Source organism: Pteropus medius, unplaced genomic scaffold, assembly GCF_902729225.1.
Source record: "Pteropus medius unplaced genomic scaffold, Ma_sr-lr_union100, whole genome shotgun sequence".
NCBI lineage: Eukaryota > Metazoa > Chordata > Mammalia > Chiroptera > Pteropodidae > Pteropus > Pteropus medius.
Genome location: NW_024350319.1, coordinates 24,639,605 through 24,662,508, shown reverse-complemented (window position 1 = coordinate 24,662,508; position 22,904 = coordinate 24,639,605). Strand labels below are relative to the sequence as shown.

Sequence of the window (22,904 nt, the reverse complement as noted above, 5' to 3'; positions counted from 1 at the left end):
CTTCTCTTTCTGTCTTTACCCACAATGAAATGTGCACCAAAAATCCATGTTTACCTTTAAGATCTAACTTAAAAATTTCTTCAGAAAATGGTTTCTTTATTTATATTGTACCCTATTTATCTTTTTGCCATGGGAATTCAGTTTGTACTTTTTAAAAATTTTTGCAATTACCAATTTTGCTTTGTGATATTGTATCATGTTTACCATATTTTTCTCTTTATCAAAATTGTACGATCCCCTAAAACAGAAGCTGCCATTTATTTTTGTGGCGTTTCCTGTACTGATGTAAATAGACTGTAAACATACTCAGTCCTACTTACTCTTAAGAGGCAGTTTTCTTAAAAGATGGAGCTCTAATGCTTTATAACTTAAAAACATTACTGTGGTCACTCCTGTATTGTAAAAGTAGAAACTTAACCAGGAAAATAGAAATGCCTTTTTTGATTAACTACCAAGGAGTTCTACAAACAGTGTACACGCTAACCGAATAAATGAGTCTATTTTAAGTTTTTACAAAGTGTTCATTGTTTTAATTTGTAAGAAGGTCAATTATACTTGAATAAAGGGTTTAGAACTCCTCTTTCAAGGAAAACAACCTAATTGAGATTAGGGCTAACCAAAAGTAGCTTCAGCTTTAAAATTTATTCGATATTGCTTAATTAATCAATATACATACACCTAAAAAAGACCCGGACTTTTTATCATTATTTCAGTAGCTTGGAGTCATACAACAAATAAATTTAGGATTACACAGTTTTTTGATTCTGGAATTAGATACTTCCCACAGGGGAAAGGATTTAACCCAGAGAACCTGTGGTATTTATATATCATGCAATTCTCAAGTGAGTAGAAAGTTACTTTCAAAACCTTTCATCTATAATATTTATTCTTTACTACTACTCTTAGGAATTATAAGAATGAATTTTCAAATCATTAAAAATATTTTTAATGTCAAATTTATTCCAAATATTTAGGGAAGGGAAATCTGTATAGTTATATGAACATCAGAATATTCTCCACAAGCAAAACCTGCTTAGGACATTATTTAAATAACTTCAAAGTCAATGCCTAGGATTAAGAAAAAATAATATTTATGAGTTCTTATTTTGTGTCAGAGACTCTTGAGTTTTTGCATGGAATTTTTCATTCCATGCAAAGGAGGATGCGATTTTCCCTTATTAACCAGACAAAGAGATTGAGGCCTAAAAATGTTACTTAAATAATTTTTCTGGCATGCAGCCAAGGTTGAAACCTAGGCAATCTGACTCTATATCGTACTCTATGCTGGTTTTAGGAGTTGCCCATAAATTATAAAGCTATTGGAAAATACCCAAGGGATATTATAGGATTTGATAAAATCATATTGTTCTTTTCTTTTTTTTAATTTGAATCTGCATCTTTACTTTCTAATATTTATGCTTCTTAAAACCCATTTTATTTTTTGATCTGACAACTTAAAAATTATGGTTTTTCTATCAAAATTATACTATAATTTCACCTCAGATTTTCTCTCCAGATAAGAATAGTCCACCAAAGATAAGCTTTGGTGCTACTAATTACTATAGATGTCTTGGTGTCGTATATTTCTAAAACAAATAACCCCAACCAACAACAACAAAAAATCCTTTTTCTTTCTTGTTTCTGGAAAAATAAAATTAGCTTTTATAGTTGGTATTTATAAACAAATATATCATTGGTTATAAAATGGAGATTGATTTTTTTTCCCTAGACTCAGTCAAATTTTTTTATTTTTCTTATAAATTATAACTATAAACTATAAATTGTAACATTTGCTTTGTGAAGAAGCATGAAATTAAAACTTCTTTCTTTTCAAATTATAATCCATGCCTAACTTAGATTGTTACCAATAATATAACAATATAAAGTTATATATAAAGTTGAGATCTCATAATACCGTATGCTGTTTATTTTGCTTATTTTTATTTTATTTGTTTATATTAAGGGTCCAAAAGGTGAAGCAGTTGGATCCATAACTCAGCCCTTACCTAGCAGTTATTTGATCATCCGAGCTACTTCAGAATCAGATGGTAAATAAAAATTTTAATGGATTGGATTTTAGTCCTCATTTTTAAAGATTTATTTTATATACTACTGTGTATTTTCCTTTGGGAAAATCTGTCTTTAGTATGATATTTGCAGTAGAGGTATTGTAATCATAAGTTTCTTAGAACACCAAGTATGTCATTAACCTGGTAGACAAATAGAAATCTGATAGAAAAGAATTGAGTGATGAGTTAGCAGCCTGGAGTTTTCTTCATTCTCCATTGAAATGTTAACACCTATTTGACTTGGTTAGTGTTCTCTGTGGTAACTCATTAAGTTTTATTGTTTTAAAGGTGTGCTTAATACTATTTATATTTTATTAAATATTAACATTTATAAGACACATAAACTGTTTTGAGTTTTTCTATGTGAAACAAACTTTTGTTCTGCACTTAATAACTTAATATTTAATTCTTGAAGCAAATATAGGGAGAACAACACTTACTTGTATGAAAGCAAGATAACTTTAAAACTTTAATAATTAATAGTGAATTTCTTCCTCATTTTTGTTTTATAGTTTAGACTAGCTTAGCTTAAAGAATCTTATAACCTTCCAAAGTTTACATTTACCAGATGATTATTTTTAAAATTAAAATATCATAGGCACAAGCTTTCATTATAAAAGTGTTTTACTTGGCTGATATTTCCAGCAGATTTTGAAACAACTATATATGAATTTTAAGAGCAACGAACATTCTTTTTTCCTGCTAATTACAGTTTTAAATTTTATTTTAAAAAATAAAGTAATTAGTGTTTCTACTAATATGGCAGTTAATGATGGTATTGTGCAGGCATTTCCCTGACTTACAAATTTTCATACATATAAGTAGAATGGATGCTAAACCTAGGGGTAGACCTACTGTCAACAGTAAAACATTATTTCGTACAGTTTGTTTTGTAGAAACATAACCCTTTCAGTACTTTTTTTGGTACTTTCAAATTATACTACATGTTAGTGTTCTAAGATTTTAAAAAGTACACTTTTTGTAATTAGGTGACTTTCTAATGTGTGTTATGTTCTATTCATTTACCAGTGGTTTCTAGATGCTTAGTATGTAAAAAGTACTTGTTAAACTAAAAAATTTGAATTAAAAAAAATCCTTACAAGATTTTACGTTCAAATTAACTTTTCCAGTGAATATTTTTCAAAGAAATAGTAGTATGGTTAAAGGCTAACTGTTATTTTAAGATGTGTACTAGTTTTTATAGTTTCTTGACTCACACTGCTTATGAATCTGTGTTCTTCTAGGGAGGTGCTGGATGGATGCTTTGGAATTGGCTTTGAAATGTTCTAGTCTTCTTAAACGTACGATGATCAGGGAAGGAAAGGAACATGACTTGAGCATTTCATCAGAGAGTACACATGTGACTTTGTATGGCTTATTACGTGCTAACAATCTCCACAGTGGTGACAACTTCCAGTAAGTAGATATTGCCACTGATTTGGTGATTATGTTAGAGCCCATATTGTTCACTGGGTTAGATGGCAGGCCTAGAATTCTTGTAGTATATCTAGGATTGAAACTTGGCTATCTTCTTCTCATTATATGGCCTAAGGCCTGGTTTAAGATTGTTTAGTTACTATATTAAGGTATAGAAAGTTATTTCCTTGATTCTAGCTAATGTGAATTACTTGTTATTTCCCAAATATGATCATACTGTTTGCTTTGTCCTTGTGCATGGTGTTCCCTTCTTTAAGAATGATTTCTGGTCCTTTTTGCTCTTTTCTCCTGTCACAATCCTACGTATTCTTTAAGACAAATCTCAAATATTATATCATATGTGAAGACTTTCCTGCTTCATAACCATGAAACATAATCTGCCCTTCTGTTGCTTTTCTATAGCACTTTTTGTTATTGTAAAACGTTTTGTTATTGTAAAAGACACTTATTCTACCTGGTATTTGTGGAATTCTTCTATTATATTATAAATGTTTCAAGTTGGAACTGTATCTTATTTGTGGTTTTAGCCCTTGAAACATTTATTGTAGTTAATACTGGAAAAAAAAAATTAAGAAGTACTTTATTTGAGTTTCAGAGGTTTGTTGAGGTTCAGCTCTCTTTTGGTGCTTTGTAGGAAAGACATTAGATTTCCCATTTTCCTCCCTTGCCCCAACACCCAGCTTCTCTACAGCCACTTTTTCCTGTCAGCATTGGGGTTACTCTCCTCAAAGTTAGACTGCTACTCTTCACTTTTCCATGAAACCTGAGCTGAACATTTTTTTTCTTATCCTTTTGCTTGAGCTTTCTTCTTCGCTCTCTTTAAAAATTTCCGTTACCTAACCTTTTACATTCTTTCTTTGCATACCTATAATCTGGAGTTTTATTTTAATCCCAAGTACGGAACCCTGAATGGGATAAGAATTACAGGAGGGGAGCACAACTCATATAGAAATGGGTGTTTTTTGGGATCTCTTCATGAGATTTTTCCCTCGAAGCTCTTCAGCTGTAAATCATTAGTTGTTTTTATTGAATACCAGGTTATCTGTAAATGCTTTTAATTTGTGGATGTTAAAAATTCCTCCGTTTCACATTTATTCATTAAAATTTTTGAGCCTGTTTTATGTATAAGATAGCTCACATTTTTCTGTATAATCCACATTGTGAATAGGGAGATGAATCAGATATGATTCTAAATTTGAATCCAGTACAGCAGTTTATTAGTTATATGATCCTAGAGAAGTGTTTTGTTTTGTTTGTTTTGTTTGAAACCTATAAAATGCCAGGCAACTATAAATAGCGAGATAAAAAGAATAACATAAACAACCAAAGGAGAGATACCTTAAGGCAACATAAGATCAGGAAAATTTAGAGGCTGAAAACATAACATCCACCTAGGGAATCAGGGAGAGAATCAATATAACAAATTTTTTACAAAAGTAGAATCAACATATCAACATATTTATTTGGCTATATGACAGAAAATGATCAGGAAGCTGATGGTGCAGAGATGGGAGGAGGGAGCCCAGTTTCAAGACTTATAGTCTGCTTGGATACAAGGGATGAGAGCTACGTGAAGTTAAAGAAGTTAAAGATAATTACCAAGCATTAAGCATGAATGACTGGGAAGATGATGGTAAAATAAAACAAAGGACCATGTTTGGAAGATAATAATTTATTGTACATGTTGAGGATGCTTTGGTCCCAGGACATAAAGGTGACGGCAGCCAACCATTTAAAAGCATGAGTCTAAAGCTCGTTCCTGCTTACATGGGACCACATCAAATACAAATGACAACAACGCCTTGAAATTGGGTAGCTTGCCAGAGGAGAAGGATATAGAAAAATTAAAAAGGGCCAAGGAAGATGAGAATATCTAAGGATAGAAGGAAGTAAAAGAGATCAGAGAACTTAAAAAGTAGAACCGTGATTGCAGAGACCCAAAGCACTAACACCATTTTAAGGAAAATAATCATCGTCAAAATCCAGGAATGCAGAGAAATCAAAAGAGGCAAAGGTTAGACAAGGCTATTGGATTTGTCAACTGAGCCATCATTAGTGACCTTTAAGGGAACAGTTTCACGGATTTAGGAGAGTGAAAACCAGATTATGAAAAGTTAAGGAGTGACTAGATGGTAAGAAAGCAGAGACAGCAATTTTAGACTACTTTTTAAAAACATTATTGTAAAGGGAAAGAAGGAAACTAATACGTATATAAAAATGAATTTCTATTAGAAATTCTCTGGTTAAAATCCAAACAAATGAAGATTTTGGAAAAATAGAGACTAACATAGGAATCAAATAGGACTTTTGCTCTGTTACTATCTCAGCATTGTTAAAATATCAGTTATATATAATGGCACTATGTATTTATTTTTAAAGTACTTTAGTGCTTATCCCTGTAAGATATTTATACCAAATGAGACCAACAGATACTTTCCTAAATAATAAATTTCTTTAAAAAAATGTGATTCTGAAAGTGAGGTTTTAAAAAAATCCTTCCTTTTTGTACATATTATTAACCCTAATCACTTTAGGGTTAGTAAAAACAGGGTTGGCTAGAGCAATTTATCAATTTTAGGCTATCGGTTCATTTCCTTAAGCTGAAATGTACATTTCCAGTTCTCTCTGGATTTTTCTCCTCAAGATTAAATATTAATTTAATCGATATATTTATAATATTAATTAAATAGATATAATTACTTACCTTTTGTGTTTTCTTGTCTTATTCTTAGACTTATTATTTTTGAGTGACTTTGGAGACCTTTACAGGTAGAAAGTCATAATTTGAGTTCACGAGAATCTAATGATCTTGAGTTGAAGTTTTTCTTCAGACTAGAAGTGACAGTGAGGTTGATTCAAATGACGATGATTACAAAACTAAGAAAATAGCAAGAGGATGGTTTAAAATTTTGCTTTTGGAAGATTTTAGCCCCAAGACATAGGCAAAGAGCTCAAAGTGTCATCTTTTAACATTGCCTCAGATTTTTATGTAATTTCTTTGTGCCATTTTACTAATGTGTAAAGAGAATAATTACCTATTTTATAGGGTTATTTTGAAGATTAAATGAGTTAAACTATATAAAACACTAAGAACAGTGCCAAGCGCATAGTAAATTCTCAATAAATGTTAAATATCATTCTTATTTATAGGTTAAATATTCTTAACCTTCTTTATTCTTCCTTCTAATAATTTTTTTTCTTAAGATTAAATGACAGTGAAATTGAACGACAGCATTTTAAAGACCAAGATATGTATTCTGATAAATCCGATAAAGAAAATGATCAAGAGCATGATGAGTCTGACAATGAGGTGATGGGGAAAAGTGAAGAAAGTGACACAGATACATCAGAAAGGCAAGATGACTCATATATTGAACCTGAGCCTGTTGAACCTTTAAAGGAGACCACCTACACTGAACAGAGCCATGAGGAACTTGGAGAGGTAAAAGTCGGATTTTCAGAGAGTTGGTTTTCTAATTCTTGGGAATTTTTTAATGAAATTGAATATATCATTTGTTTGACATATGACTTATTTTGCTAAAAGAGAATATTTCTGTGATACCTATTTTAAAAGTTGCATGCATATGAAATATATCAGGATTGATAAATAGCTAAAAACATAGTACTCCTACAAATATGAATATATTCTATGTAAAGTTCACATCTTTTTCAGGTTCACTTTTAACATAGCATACTGCTCGATGTCATTGCCAGGTACAAAATAAATTTCAAGGAAACATGAGTTTATAACTTTCTTGTTATTGCTAGTATATAGAAGTAAAGATAGTATAATGGAGTATAACATTTTTTGTAATGAATTCTTTGTATGTATCATTCACTTTGATGTCTCTTGCAACTACCCTTTTTACCTAAATTTTAGCTATGGATTTTATTTATTAATGGGTTATTTCCACATTTTAAGAATGCTTGCAATAGTCAAATAGAGAAATCAGGTTTTAAACATTAGCTGTCTTTTCTACACATCTGTATGTCTGAGATAAATATAATATTTCAGAATTTTTTGTTAATTGCTAAAGGCAGGTGAGGCTTCTCAAACAGAAACTGTGTCTGAAGAAAACAAAAGCCTCATCTGGACACTGCTGAAACAAGTACGCCCTGGCATGGACTTGTCCAGGGTGGTTCTGCCCACATTTATCTTGGAACCTCGTTCTTTCCTGGATAAACTTTCAGATTACTACTATCATGCAGATTTCCTATCTGAGTAAGTAGGTTCTCATTTCTTAAAATAGAAGGTACTTCATGGTTTCAGAGATTTTTTCCAGATTTTTTCCATGATTATGCCTTATCAAAATTGGGCTCTAATGGGATATCAGTCTCTCTTCTCTACCACTTCTGTAGTTGACCTTCATAAGAAGCATATTTAATACTTTGGTATAATGTTTTCATTTATGAGGTTGAATTAAGAGATCACAAGCCTAAGGAGAACAAGAATTTTACCCCTCACCCTACAGCGCTGCTATCACAGGCTCCCTGACCACTGGCCTGACATAGGGAAAGGTGGTTGGCATTCTTTGTTCTCCCCGCTTCAGCCTTTGTTCAGGTCCCGTCCTGGGGCTTGGGCTTTTATTCATACTTATCCTCTCTGTATGCTTGTGAGGCATACGCAGCTTACCAGAACCAGAATGCCCTGCCATTTGCTAGCTCTTGGCATCTACTTTCATCTTTGCTTTTCTCTCTACCAGCCAATCCTGGGTGTAATTCTGAAGAAGGCAGGCATAAAGGAGGCAGAGGAGGAACTGTCCACCTGTCTCCCAGCAGTTGTTTAGAGAACCATAAAAGACAGCCACTTCATGCAGACCTTTCCAGGTTTCACCTGCTGCCTCCATTCCAGCAGCAGTTGTGTTTCAAGGCACTGTGTTTTTTAAGATACTAAGTTCTGGCCATTTGACCTGGTTTTTAGATTCTGCATAAATATCTGTATTCAGTTTATTAGTTGCATTATTAGTCTATTAGTTGCATTAATGAACATTGGAAAAAAATCATAAGCTGAATCAAAAAATTACTGATAAACTGTGGGAGATTTTTGCAAAATAAATCATGCACAAAGTGTTTCTCTCGAAAGTGAACGAAAATGATCAACAACCTAATAGAAAAAGGAGTAGAGAACACGACCAATTTAAAAATGTAGAAATAGAAACAGACCTTAAACACATGTAAACCTCACACAAAATAAGAAAAATGTAGATTCGAACTGTAATAAGATACTGATTTTCATCCACCACATTGACCAAATGTCCAAAAGCTTTTATACCCCAGTTCTGCCTTATATTTTGTTATAGTTCTCTTTTTTTTTTTTTTTTTAATTGTCTAGAAATTTAATTCTCTCAGAGTGTGAGGCAGGTTTCTATGAATCACAGTAAGGTCTTCTTGAGGAATAAATGCCTATTTTCCCAAAATGAAAGGTTGCACTTTTCCTGCAACACACACTATTTTATTGCCAAGGGTGTGTGCAACAGGTACTCATGCACTGCTGCTGCTGGGCGATACAAACTAGCACAGTGCTTTCTAAGGGACTCTGACAATATTTACTAGGATTATAGATTCATTCAGTCCTTCGATCCAGTAATCCTGCTTCTGGAAATAATTCCTATAGATATATAACTCCAGATATGTAAAATGACATATATACAAGATTGTTGCAGAAGGGTTTGCAATCACATAAAATTATATAACTCAAGTGTCCAGCCACAGATGACTGGTTAAACAATGTATGGTGCATCCATACATAAGGAGTAACTCTATAAATTGATATGGAGGGATCGTCAGAGGTGGGAGAGGTAGAGAGGGAGGGGGGTAGAGAGAAAAAGAGAGGGAGGGAGAGAAAGAGAGAGTGTGTGTGTATGTGTGTGTGAAAGGTAAGGTACAGAAGAATGTGAAGTTTGCTACCTTTTTTTAAGAAAGACTACATAAATTTTCTTTATGCTTAAAAAAACAAAAAAAGGAAGTTAAAAAAGTTGCCTATAGGATATAAGTAGGAAGAGCATTGAGATAGGGCAATAGCAAGGCATGTATACATTTTTGTATTGCTTTGAGTTTTAAACTATGTTTTATTTATATATAAAATTTAAAATAAAATATCATAGAGAATTTAAAACAAGAGCGGAACAATCAGAGGGTCAAAGTGCAACCTTAGAACTTGGCAAAATTTGTCAGTAAGCCTAGGCCCTGCTTCTTCCATCTTCAAAATTTTTCATCTTCAATAATCTTTCATCTTCAAAATTCACCACATTAGACCATCAGGCATACTTGAAGAATGTAATAAATAGTTAAATTATAAAATAAGTAAATAATAAATAAGCTAAGTGAATTCTATTGAGAATTCACTTAGATGTACATGGTCAGTGTTTTGCAATGTGTATATCAGCGACAAAAGGGCAAGGAGGCAGCTGAGTCAGGGCTTCTAAAAATTTCTTCTTTAAAATTAACATTATTCTTTGATTACCTATTATACTTGTAGAGCTTGTTCACTCAGGAAAATCAGTTGGTAGCACATAGAGGAGGTTAAAGGCTAAAAATGGGTTAAAACGTTTTTGATTGGTTTAAATTATTTTAAATCTTTCATATTTGTGATTTGAAACTTCTGTTTTGTACAAAGGATTAAAAAAGGCACATAGTCTTATACTTAGGCAATTTGTGCAGGAGAGGCTAACATGATTCTCTTGTCCTCCCTCCGTGTACTATAGCACTCACCAGTTACGGCTGATTTCCTCTAATTAACATCAACAACTGAGAATAGACTGAATCAAGTGAACAGGGTCCTTCTCTGACATATGGGGCTGAAGACCTCTAATGAAGTTGTTAATGAGGCAGCTTGGCCACTGACTGTCCCTTTACTGCGGATGCTAGGCATCAAACAGTGCCTGAATCTCAGAAATCTCTGTTCATTTTTTTACTCACAATTTCCCACAAAACCTCTAGCAACATCTCGGTTCCTACAGAATCCCACTTGAAAAATCTTGGTTTAGAGAGTTTCCAAAAAATACTTGAGCAAAAAAAGACCTGGAGACCTGGGCAGTACATCAAAAAATAGGAAAAATAGGGAGAAAAGTAACTACTTGATTTTGAAAAATAATTCTTATAAACTAATGTACACGGTTGCTTTTGCCATCTATTTTAAATATGAATTATGCTTTCCAATCATATCTAAATTGTTGACTTGATAAATATGAAGGAGAATTTGTGATATATTCTGTAAATTTTTTATTGACCTTTTTGTTTTTTAGGGCTGCTCTTGAAGAAAACCCTTACTTTCGTTTGAAGAAAGTAGTGAAGTGGTATTTGTCAGGATTCTATAAAAAGCCAAAGGTAATATTTGTATTTTACTTTCTTTAGCCTTATATGAGTTCTTCATTTTTTTATGTTATATTTAGACTGTCTATTAATAATTGCATTGCAGTTCTCAGTACTTGATCATTTAGATCTGTATTATGATTGACGTCATTTTAACTTTATTTCATGTCACTGCTGTGAAATTTTATAAGGATAATCTCCCAGATGATACAGCTAAAGCCATCATGACTGGTTTAAACTATTTTGAGTTTTACCTATTTGTAATTTGAAACTTGTATGTTTTTTCTAGGGACTGAAGAAACCTTATAATCCTATACTTGGTGAGAGTTTCCGTTGTTTGTGGATTCATCCCAGAACGAACAGCAAAACTTTTTATATTGCCGAGCAGGTATTAGAAATGCATGTTACAGAAACAAAACTGATTTGGAAGTTATTGGGATGTTTTCATAGAAAATATTAATTCACTGTTGATTAACCTTTATTTGTGAATGTTTGGTAAGCATTTTACCTTCTAGTACTGAATACCATCCTCATAAGTATTACTATTAAAGGCCTGGAATCTGATGACTGCGCCCCCACCCTCTTTTTGCCAAAATTCTTCAGTGTTTCCCCCGTTCCAAAATCAAATTACTATCCATTTGTCTGACATACAACGTTTTCCATATCTTTTACAGTTTATCTCAAATTACATGTCTTTCTGAGCCCTCTGTAGTAGTCAAACCTGTGCATTCACAATTAGGTAACCTGGTATTGCACTTCTTTGCCCTCACTATTTTTAAATTTAATTCTCCCACCCCATTGTATTTTCTTAGCTATTCTTCATTTAAACAAACCCTGATCTCACCTTTTTAAAAAAAAAATTTTATAAATTTATTTATTTAAATTAGTTTCAAGTATACAGTACATTGGTTAGACAGCTGTATAGTTCATAAAATGATCCCCCCTATTGCTCCCTCCCTCCCTCCCCTGGCTCTCCACTTTTTTATGGTCCAGATGACTGCAGCAACCAGTGATTTCTATCTTCTCAAACTTCTGTATTATTTTTGTGATTATCCATTGAGCTGTTATTTTAACACTTGTATTAACTTTATAGAACATTGAATTGTTAGCCCCTTGAAGGTAGACCTTCCTGTTAATACATCTCTTTTTATTGTACACATAGTAGACAGTCAGAAAATAGTTCTTAGTTTTAATGTTTTATTAATTTAAACTTATATACACTTATATTCATAATATGATTGTCAATCCCCCCCACCCTAACAAACCTCAGGAATATGACATTATCTCTCTAGCAGCTAATGATCTGAGCGGGAGCGGGGGCGAGGAGAAAGAGAGGGAGAGAGACAGATAGACAGACAGACAGAGAGAGAGGTATGGATGCTACATTATAACTTAGTTTCAAAAGTGGCATACTGTCCACCTAATGGTATAAATACCAGATGAGTTTCTTTAGGAGACATCTGGGAGACTGATAACTATAACAATATTTAATTTTACTACTTACCAAATGTTTCTTCTTATTCATTAATAGAGTATACTTTTAAGACTTGAATGTTTGATAATAGCACAATAATATGCTAATTATATTGGGTTTTTTTTTTTTTCTCTCTGTTTAATAGGTGTCCCATCATCCACCAATATCTGCCTTTTATGTTAGTAACCGAAAGGATGGATTTTGCCTTAGTGGTAGTATCCTGGCTAAGTCCAAGTTCTATGGTGAGTTTCCCCCGTCTCAGTCTGCATCCTTTTCTGGGAGGAAGTTATTTTTTAGTGAGTTTTTATTTAGATAAGTTTTTGGCTGTTTTGAACAAGGAATGTATGTGCCATTTTAAGTATCTACTTGGATAATGGCCTTTCTTTTATAGTGCTTTTCTTTGCCCATTTATAAATAGAGGTACGACTCATTTTATATAAGTATATACCACATAAGTGTAAATTTATCACAAACACCACTTATCAAAAGACAGAATAATGATTGCCCACCATAACTAGCACTTTTAGTGCATAATGTATTTCTTTTGCTTTTAGCCCTACTAAGGTTTTTTGGTTCCATTTTAATGTACTTTAGGGGTCAGTTTTCTATTTTAGTCTTTGAATAGAAAGAGAAAGAATTCAAGTACAGTTTGAATACTTGTTCCAGCATCAGTTAGTAATATTATTTAACTTTGGACCAAATAAATAACACACCAATAAAATGTTTTGTTAAGTATAAGGAGAAATAGAAAAATGTGGTTACAGTAGGAAACTTAAAAAACTGTATGACAGTCCAAACAAATGAATTGTGGCCAAACTTCTACACCAGTAGAAAATATGTAACCTTAAATACTTTTATTCAATTAAAAAATGTTAATGGAGAAAAATTAACAAATTAAATTTCACTAGAGAAGTTTAAACTTGATAGAAAAAATAATTATGACAAAATAGGAAAAATAAAATATGTCAACAGAAACCTAAGTTTTGGTTATTTGAGAGGGTAGAGAACCATAGATTAAATGTGTGACAGGGATATCTTATAAATCTTACTGTTTTTGATCCAGGAACATGATGTATGCTTTTATTTTTCTTCAAGTTGTCTTTCATTTCTCTTAATGTTAGTTTTGTTTGGGTTTTATTTTTATTTTTATTTATTTACTTATTTATTTTGCCTAGTTTCATGTTTTGTTTGTTCAAAGGGTGATTGCTTTCTTCTGAAGGTTCTTTATTTTAATGTTATTCTCTCCCTACTGCACCTTCCATCCTTCTACACTCTGACTATAGTGTAAATGGCTTAAGAAAATGAAGAACACTATGAACCACCTTACCTTAATTGATAATTCTAGAACTTTACAGTCAACGGTTACAGGATATTCATTATTTTCAAGTACACGTATAGTATTTTCACTGGTATAGACCATGTATTTCACCGTAAAGATTGAAAATTATAGAGTATATTCTGCACTCTCAATGAAATAGAATTAGAAACAAATAGTATGTAGAGATAAATTTCAAACATTTGGAAATTAAATAACACACTTCTAAATAATTCATGGGTCAAGAGAAATTAGAAAATATTTTAAACTAAATGATAATGAAAATATACCAAAATTTGTGGGATAATAGCAAAAGCAGGGCTTAGAGGGAAATTTTTGGTTTTAAATTAGAAAAAGAGAATGATTTAAGTCAGTAACCTGACTTTTCACCCTATGAAATTAGATAAGGAGGTAAATAAATTAAAAGTAAGGAGAAGAAAGAAAACAATAAAGAGCAGACATTAGTGTAAAATGTGGGCAAAAATACAGAAAACCAGAGAATCTAAGAGCTGATTTTAGACTGATGAAGACAATACAAATCAGGAATAAATGAGCAGAATCACTACTGATTCTACAGACCCTGAAAGGATGATAAGGAAATATTACAGACAATTTTATACCAATAAATTTGACAGTTTAGATTGTAATCTCTTAAAAAATACAAATTACCAAAATTACTCAAGAAGAAATATAAAATTTCAGTAGCCTTAAATCAGTGAAAGAAATTGAATTAGTAATTTAAAATCTTCCTTCAAAGATACACTCCAGGCCCAGATGTCTTGAGATCTAAACATTTAAGGAAGAAATAATACCAATTATATACAACTTCTTACAGAAAATAGAAAGATATACATCTTAACTTATTTTATAAGGCCAGCAATACCCTAATCCCCAAAACCAGACATTACAGTTAAACAGCAAATCAGTATCTCTCTTGAATATACATTAAAAAATCCTTAACAAATTTATAATAAATCAATATATAGATAAAAGATAGTAATACACACACACACACACACACACACAAAAGGATGTATAAAAAGGATAAATATGATCAGTATATTAAAAGGATAATATGTTATGATCAGATAATACAAGGTTGGTATATCATCTCAGATAATACAAGGTTTATCTCAGATAATACAAGGTTGGTATATCATCTGAAAATCAGTGTAATGCATATTAATAGAATAAAGGAAAACTGTACCATTTTAAGAGATGCAGAAAAAGCATTTTACAAAATTCAACACCCATTCACAATTAAAGCTCTCAACAAATTAGGACTAGATTAAAGGTATTTATGAAAAATATATAGCAAATTTTATGCTCCTAAGGTAGAAATTGATAATTTTTACCTAAGATCAGGAGTAAAGAAAGCAAGAATGTTCATTCTCATTCCTTCTGTATTAAATTATATTAGAGGTCCTAGCCAGTACAGAAGAAAGTTAAAAAATCATACAGATTAGCAAGAAATTAAACCATATGTATACCTGCCTTACATAAAAAATCTTTAAGAAAACACCAAAAAACTACTAGAACTAATAAGTAAATTTCGTAAGGTTACAGAATACAAGGTCAAAATACAAAAGTCAATTGTATTTCTATATACTAAAAATGAATACTTGTAGAATGAAAATTTAAAAACAACTTCGATTACAATAGTATCTGAAAAATAAAATATTTAACAATACATTTAATGAAAGATATGTGAAAGCTATACACTAAAAACTACAAAACATTTTTGAGGAAAATTAAAGAAGACAAGTAAACAAAGAGATATGCTATGTTTATATATTAGATTTTTTACTACTTTAAAATAGCCTGAAATGTTGACACAACAGCATGGATGAATCTAAAACCATTTTGCTAGGCCAAAGAAGTCAAACACAGTAAACCACATATTTTATGATGCCATTTATACAAAACTCTACAATGGGTAAAACTACAGTGATAGAAATCAGACCGGTGGTTTCCTGGGGCTGGAGGAGAACATCGACTTCCAGGGATCAAAGGGAAAGTTTCTGGAGTAATGGAAAATTCTGTATCTTGATTGTGGTAGGTAGTTAACGTGACTGTGTACAATTGCCAGGACTATCAGAATGCATCCTTAAATTAAGTCTCTTAATGATATGAAAATTATGTTCAATAAAATTGGTAATGGGGGAAAAGAAAAACACCATGAAATTTATCATTGATTTCATAGCTTATGGGTTATGCATGTTTCTATTTGTCTAAAGTATCTATAGTATTATCTATAGTATTATTATATCAATGATAAGTACTTAAAGCGTGGGACTTAACTAAGTAATGTGACTTATGGATAAGAAATAATGTTTTTATTCAAAAATGGACAAATTAAGCTATACAGTGAAACTTTTATTTCATATTCCACATGTTTAAGAATTTTTCTTAAGAGCCTCATATAAAATAACATAATCAGTACTTCACAAGTACTCATTTTATAAGAATAGGAATATGGATCAAATATGTTTTAGATAGAAGATAACAAATACATGTTTGGGCACATTGAGATTGAGACATTTTTAAGACATTCCACTGTACATGTCTGGTAGGTGTCCTGAATATATCTTGTTTGTTTTCAATTGATTGAATTAGTTTTGTGAAATTTAATAAACTATTTATTTTAGGAAACTCATTATCTGCCATATTAGAAGGAGAAGCACGGTTAACTTTCTTGAATAGAGGCGAAGATTATGTAATGACAATGCCATATGCTCATTGTAAAGGTAAATATTTTCCATATTTGAGTTAGATATTCCTTAGAGCTTTTTAAATAAATGAATATAGCTGTAATTTGTTGTTTTGAGATTGATGGGAGTCAGCCTTTTGATCGAAAGTGTCCTAGATTTATAGATACTTAAGATTATTACTGTCATCTGCTGAATATTTCTGTGGTGAATTAATTCAGCCACAGTGGACTTTTTATGACACATACATAGTTGGAAGAGGGTGATTATAATAATAGAATTTCATTTGCCTTAAGTACAGTTTTTAAAATTTGATAAAACTGCCTATTCACATTTCTTAAAAATGATATTTATCTTCTTAAATCAGCACCCTTTTTTAACATTTTAATATACTGCTTTTCAGTGTACCAAGTCCTTTAACAATTTTTTTCATCCTCATTTGGCAATTTCTTAAAAGTTAATATATTATGCTTTTGCCCTATTATTTAGGGTACAAGTAAAAATATTAAATAATAACTATCATTTACTGCAATCTAAGCTCCCAACTATTCTGTACGCTTTACATTTATAAACTCAGTCATCCCAGCAGCCCTGTAAAATAGCGATATTATCTCTTTTTTATGGACAAGGAAAATGAGGCACAAAGACGTTACTTTGCTTGATCTCGCACAGCTAGGATGTGGCAGAGTCCAGATCTCTGTGAACTGAACTACTGTGCTGTAGGGCATCAGCTTAAACTCTCAGGTTGATCATTATCTGTACCCTCATTTCCAATCAATTTCTTAAAAATAACTTTTTTTTGGTAATTATCTTATATTTTAGGAACTGATTCATGAAAACAGAGATTATTTAATATGACCTCATTTTACATATGAGAAAACCAGAAGAGTTAAGAATCTTATCCAAGGCCAAACCAGCTAGTCAGTAAGAATGCTGAGACTAAATTCTGGGCTTGTCGACTCCCATCTACTGTACCAGAACCTACCTAGCACTAAAGATGAGGGGCCAACTTGTGGCCTGAGGCTAGATCATTCTTAGAGCTTCACATGTGGTTTCTGAAATATACATGAAGTTAAATATCTGAAATTAGGAACTGAATTGATAAGAACTATATTTTTAAATTTTATATCACTTGAAATAAAATGATAGTTTATGTAGATACCAAATACCATACCCTACTAGCAACAGGGGAAAATATTTTCATAGCATTTCTTTTTATTGCATTGGAAAAAAGATAATATAACCCCTTGTAGAATGATCAGAAGAAATAGAGATTATTTTCTACCCTGTATATTTTCTAAGATGTGTTCTCCAAATCACTAGTCTCACAAATTGTTTTACAAAATGAGAGGTCCTTGGCAAATAAGTATGAGAAGCATCGCATAATTTGTTCTCCTCTTGGAAATTAACATTGTGCATTTGCAGTTGAAGGCTGCCTTAACAGCTTATTCTAAGAATAGATTTTTGTCTCACTTTGTTAAATTCAGAATTTCTCCAGATTTTAGCCCTATTTGGGGGTATTTTTTAAATCTGCTTGTCTTATACAATTGATTCTTGTTGTTGGCTGTAATTATGTTCTATAAATTCACCACAAACACTAAATTAATGAATACTGAACCGTTGCTCCTAGGGGAAACACTTTCTGTGAGCCCCTTGTCACATTTTTATCAACTAATCTATACAGAACCTTGTTTCTATTTAAAGACACTTTATTTAATATGTAGTTGATTCATTAACATCGAACTAACAGCCAAGAGCACTGTATACTCTTGTCACAACCAAGCTTTAATACATATGTTTTCTCTGTAAGGTACCTGATAGCCTTCTGCGCCTTGGAACACTAGACAGCACTTCAGCACAGCATTTGGGGGCCATTTTAAACAGTAAAATCACCAACAAAAAGCACAAAAATGTGAAAAATGTGGCACTAAATATACTATAAAAAAAGACACCTGTTTTACCATCTGAGAGATGAGATGAGAAAGCAGAGTGTCACCTTGCTTGACCTCAGCTGGGAATGTGCACATTGGATAGCTCAAAATTTTAACCACTCTGCCCATTTTGCTGCCACAAATGACTGCAAAAGTGCTGTGGGTATTGATTTGGAGAATATATATTAGTGAGTATGTGGATTTGCAAATATGGATTCTGCAAATAATGTATATCAACTGTTATCTATTTAAAAATCCTACAGAACCAACTTTATGTGTTTATTATAGATCGTTATCGAGTGGGACAGAATACCCTTGCATTATTAGATTTTAAAGCTCTGCTTGTTATTAGCCATTATCTCTCTTTTTTCAGCCTTTTGTCAAAATTGTTTTTTTAGGAATTCTTTATGGCACGATGACACTGGAGCTTGGTGGAACAGTCAATATTACATGTCAAAAAACCGGATATAGTGCAATACTTGAATTCAAACTAAAGGTTAGTAGAGAATAATAGGAGGTATCACCTAATTAAAGAGGAAGTACATTATAAAAACCAAAGAGTACAGTTTAGTTCCTAATTAAAGACTAAATATAAGAACACAGAATTTATGAAAGGGCAGCCTTGGAAGATCTCAATGAACACAAAGCCATCATTTTTTTTTTTTTAATTTTAATTAATAAAATTTTTGGTTGGCACCATCTTGTATTAGTTGAAGGGTTATAAACCCACCGAAATTCAAGGGAAAGGGCTGTAGACCCTACTTCTCAGTGTGAGAAGAGTGTATGAGTTAGAGGGGCAAGGGTAGGTAAATTTGAGACCATCTTTGGAAAATCCTGTCTGCCTTGGAGTGAAAGGGAAATTTAAGACCTTTTTACAGTGATTGGTGTAAGACAGTACACTGTGTTCAGGTAAAAACATTTCTATGAACTGTTTAATATTTAATAGCTCCTATGTTGATATCTAGCTCATCAGCAACTTTTATCTAATAAAAAGGATCTCCTTTAAGTATTATTAGATGCAATACCTTTTGATTTTTTTTTTATCTCAACAAATTTTTGTTTGTATGGCGATAATGATATTTGAAAATAACGACTAAAGAGGTCTTAAGTAATTTATGATACCTTTAAGTTAAGTATTAGATTTAGACATCAAAATTTTGTTACTGAGGAGAAACATCAGTAAGGCAACATAATAACTCTAATATTTTTTGGAGGGATTTTTGGTTCAGTATTGTTTTACTGTTTTATTTTGAAGGTGGGGGCATTTTTTCTTTCAATAGTTAACATCTCTTAAATGTACTGAGTTGTTATTGCTTCATATATTGCAACACTGATAGAGTACAGTCTTGAGTTAGGAGGGAGCACAGGACTTGAGCCAGTTATATAAGTGTGATCTTTCTCAATATGTGTATTTGGACTTCACATAGTATTTTTTAACCTGTTTTTTCCACAGCAACAAATTCATGTTTTTAATGGAACATTTCTGACTAAAATTTGAATCAGCATTTCACCAACACTGTAACAATAGTTACTTTTTCTGTTTTTTTTCTTTGCCTACATTGTATGTAAATATAAGTTAAAAGCAAAATGTTTCTTTAACATTTTCTCTTTTAAAAGCCATTTCTAGGTAGTAGTGATTGTGTTAATCAAATATCAGGGAAACTTAAATTGGGAAAAGAAGTCCTAGCTACTTTGGAAGGCCATTGGGTAAGTGTTTTTATATTTTAGTTTAACAAAAGAATTTTATTCTGTGGAAAAAAACTAACAATCACATTTTATAAGCTCACTTATTCTATTAGTAAAAGTATCACTATTTAACATAACCTTCAGCTTAACAAATATTTCAGTGTTGATCTGTTATTGATAATATTTAGTTTTATGTGGTATTTAACTTTCCTAAACTTTAAATCAATAAAACCAGCTAATGCTTATATATCACTTACTGTGTCCTGCATTGTTTAAAAATGTTCCTCATATTAGCTCATTTAATATTAATGTAAAAACCCTATGAGGTGTGGGTACTGTTATTGTCCCCATTTTATAGAGGAGGACACTGAGGCACATAGAGTTTAACTAATTTGTTCCAAGTAAGTGGTGGAGTGAGAATTCTCACCAGGTACTGTGACTCCAGGGATGTGCTTTTATGAACAACAGTAACTGCCTCTCACCCAGAGGGCAGGGGCATTTCCAGTGAGAGTTATATTTCCTTTGTGGGACATGGAGAGTATATAGTGGTTTATGAGAGCAATGGCTTCTATTCACTTCTCTGCTGACCTAAATTCACATTTATGTAATTCTGTTAAGAGAAGCTTAAATGAATAAAATGGAATTACATCATGCTACTGCTCTGGTGCACTTTCACTGTGAACACTGAATATGTGCTGTTTTCTATGTCATAATCAGAAAATGATGAGAAATATAAGAAAATCAAACGGTCTAAAAACTCAGCTAAGAAGCCACATATGCTTTGTAATTTTTAAAACTTATGTCTATCTCAATACCATTTGGAAAAATGATAAAAATCTTTTTTAAAATGAAATTTCTAATATGCTCAAATTTTTAATGCTAAGAGGCTTTTTCCTGTTTTTCTACAGCACCTAGTATTCCTAAATGGTCTCTCGTCCAAGTACTAACCAAGCCCGACCCTGCTTAGCTTCTGAGATCTGATAAGATCGGGCACATTCAGGGTGGCATGGCCATAGACATTCTACATATATTGAGTGCGCGTAAATAATCACTAACATCTCATTGTAGCTGCAGCAAACCCTGTGGGCCACTTTGGCGATTTCGAGATGGTTGTTGAGGTTTTGCATGTAATCGTTTGAAATTTCCTTAGTAAAACTTGTGAAATCTCACCAACTTGTAGTGTATTCAATCAAATTTTTAAATAACTAGTATAACATATTTAATCTTAAAATGTTTTTATAAAAATGACAAGATTTGGGGCTTTCAGAAAAGTGCTAGTTATATTTGTTTTAAAACTGTTTGAGGGATTAAGTATCAGGAAGTATTATATTACTATACTATATAACCCTCTTTTAAATATAATTTTTTAAATAAAGATAATTCTCTACCTTAATTTTTAATTTCTTTAAATATAGGATAGTGAAGTTTTTATTAATGACAAAAAGACTGATAATTCAGAGGTTTTCTGGAATCCAACACCAGACATTAAGCAATGGAGATTAATAAGGCACACTGTAAAATTTGAAGAGCAGGGAGACTTTGAATCAGAGAAGTAAGTATATTCTTTTTCGGCTAGTTTCATTATGATAAAGAATATTTTTTTAATCCCTCAATGGTGTGGGTATTTTTCTCTCTTGAGTCATATTTTAATGCAGCAAAGTAGTTTAATATGTGTGGGATGTGACAGGATTCCATCTTAGTTTATGCAAATGTCAAATAAATATAATACAAATCATATTTACTTTTCTGCAGCTCAAAAGTAAAACTTCTCATTTTTTCCTTTCTCTTCTTATCTGCTCCAGGGCCTATTAAAATAAAAAGAAAAAAGAACCTTCTAGTTTGTCTGCATAAAATTATGGGACTACGTAATGGTTCTTGGTTTTTATCTGGTAGCTATTTTCTAAGCTGGGTGAGACATAGAACTAACTGTAGGTGAAGGACGTGGTGCAAAATCTACTTTTGTTTCATTTTCTAAAATACAAGAATAATGCCACTGAATGTGCAGGCTTCTAGAGGACTTACATTAGTTGGGTAATATTTAAGGCCATAGTTTCTGTTCTTAAAGTCATAAAATTCTTAGATCTATAATACTTTTGAACCAAAAATATTATGTACACATTGCCCAATTTTATTCTTACTATATTTTGTGTTAGGAGAAGGATGTGGGGCATCTCTGTAAAAGACATTATACTAGGTACTTTATACACATTATGCTGTTTAGTCCTCACCTCATGTTCCACATGTGTTATCATTCTTTCTAATGAGATTCAAGTCTCTGTACTGTGCTTCTACACTCAAAATTGAGGCTGTCAAAGATGGAAGAATATGTATGCACCAGTTCTAAAAATTCTGTTTCAGTTATAGCCACATGATTCTCTTCAGTCAGAGTGAAACTTTGCCAAGGCATCCAACAGTTTTTGAGGTGTGGATATAATTTAACTATTTTAAGATGAGGAAAATGAATCATAGACAGGATAAGTAACTTTAGGCTCATCAGCCAAGAAGTGGCAGATCGAGGCTTCAACTCGTCTGTCTAATTCCAAAGCCTTTATTCTTTAAATCCCAACATGCTTTTGTCTCAGGTGGGTAGAATACATATATTATATTTTTGTTTATCTGATATAAAACTAAACTTTAGTAGGGGAAAAGATGTCACCTCAGTAGTCTTTTCTGTTAAATCAGTGGTTCTCAACACTGGCTAAATATTAAAATCATCTGGGAAACATTTTTTAAAAAACCAATACTTGAGTGCACCCCCAGAGATTTTGATTTTAACAGTTCCATGATAAGTCTTGCATTCGAGGTTGGGAAGCGTGGCATTACACTATTGGATCTTTGATGCCAGTGGATCCTAAACAGTTTGTATAAGAATCATCTGGGGACCTTTTTAGAAATTTAGATTCTTGAGCCTTCATTACATTCTTGTCATCTTGGGTCAGTACCATTCATTGCCACGTGCTTAAGAACCAATGT

The 22,904-nt window shown here is 32.1% G+C and overlaps 1 protein-coding gene and 1 pseudogene across 9 annotated transcripts in view; one reads left to right on the top strand and one right to left on the bottom strand.

The window, feature by feature from the left end:
• The window catches only part of OSBPL8 (oxysterol binding protein like 8), a 146,241-nt gene that overhangs the window by 104,779 nt on the left and 18,558 nt on the right, over positions 1-22,904 (top strand). For all 9 annotated transcript variants that reach the window (XM_039838885.1, XM_039838883.1, XM_039838889.1 and 6 more), the window contains 11 exons: positions 1,964-2,048; positions 3,314-3,485; positions 6,711-6,948; positions 7,544-7,728; positions 10,751-10,832; positions 11,107-11,205; positions 12,437-12,533; positions 16,255-16,353; positions 18,644-18,741; positions 19,863-19,952; positions 21,347-21,483. In XM_039838885.1, coding sequence (XP_039694819.1) covers positions 1,964-2,048; positions 3,314-3,485; positions 6,711-6,948; positions 7,544-7,728; positions 10,751-10,832; positions 11,107-11,205; positions 12,437-12,533; positions 16,255-16,353; positions 18,644-18,741; positions 19,863-19,952; positions 21,347-21,483 — 1,382 coding nt within the window. The remainder of the gene's footprint in view (positions 1-1,963; positions 2,049-3,313; positions 3,486-6,710; positions 6,949-7,543; positions 7,729-10,750; positions 10,833-11,106; positions 11,206-12,436; positions 12,534-16,254; positions 16,354-18,643; positions 18,742-19,862; positions 19,953-21,346; positions 21,484-22,904) is intronic.
• Positions 20,831-20,949, bottom strand: LOC120583456 (uncharacterized; annotated as a pseudogene).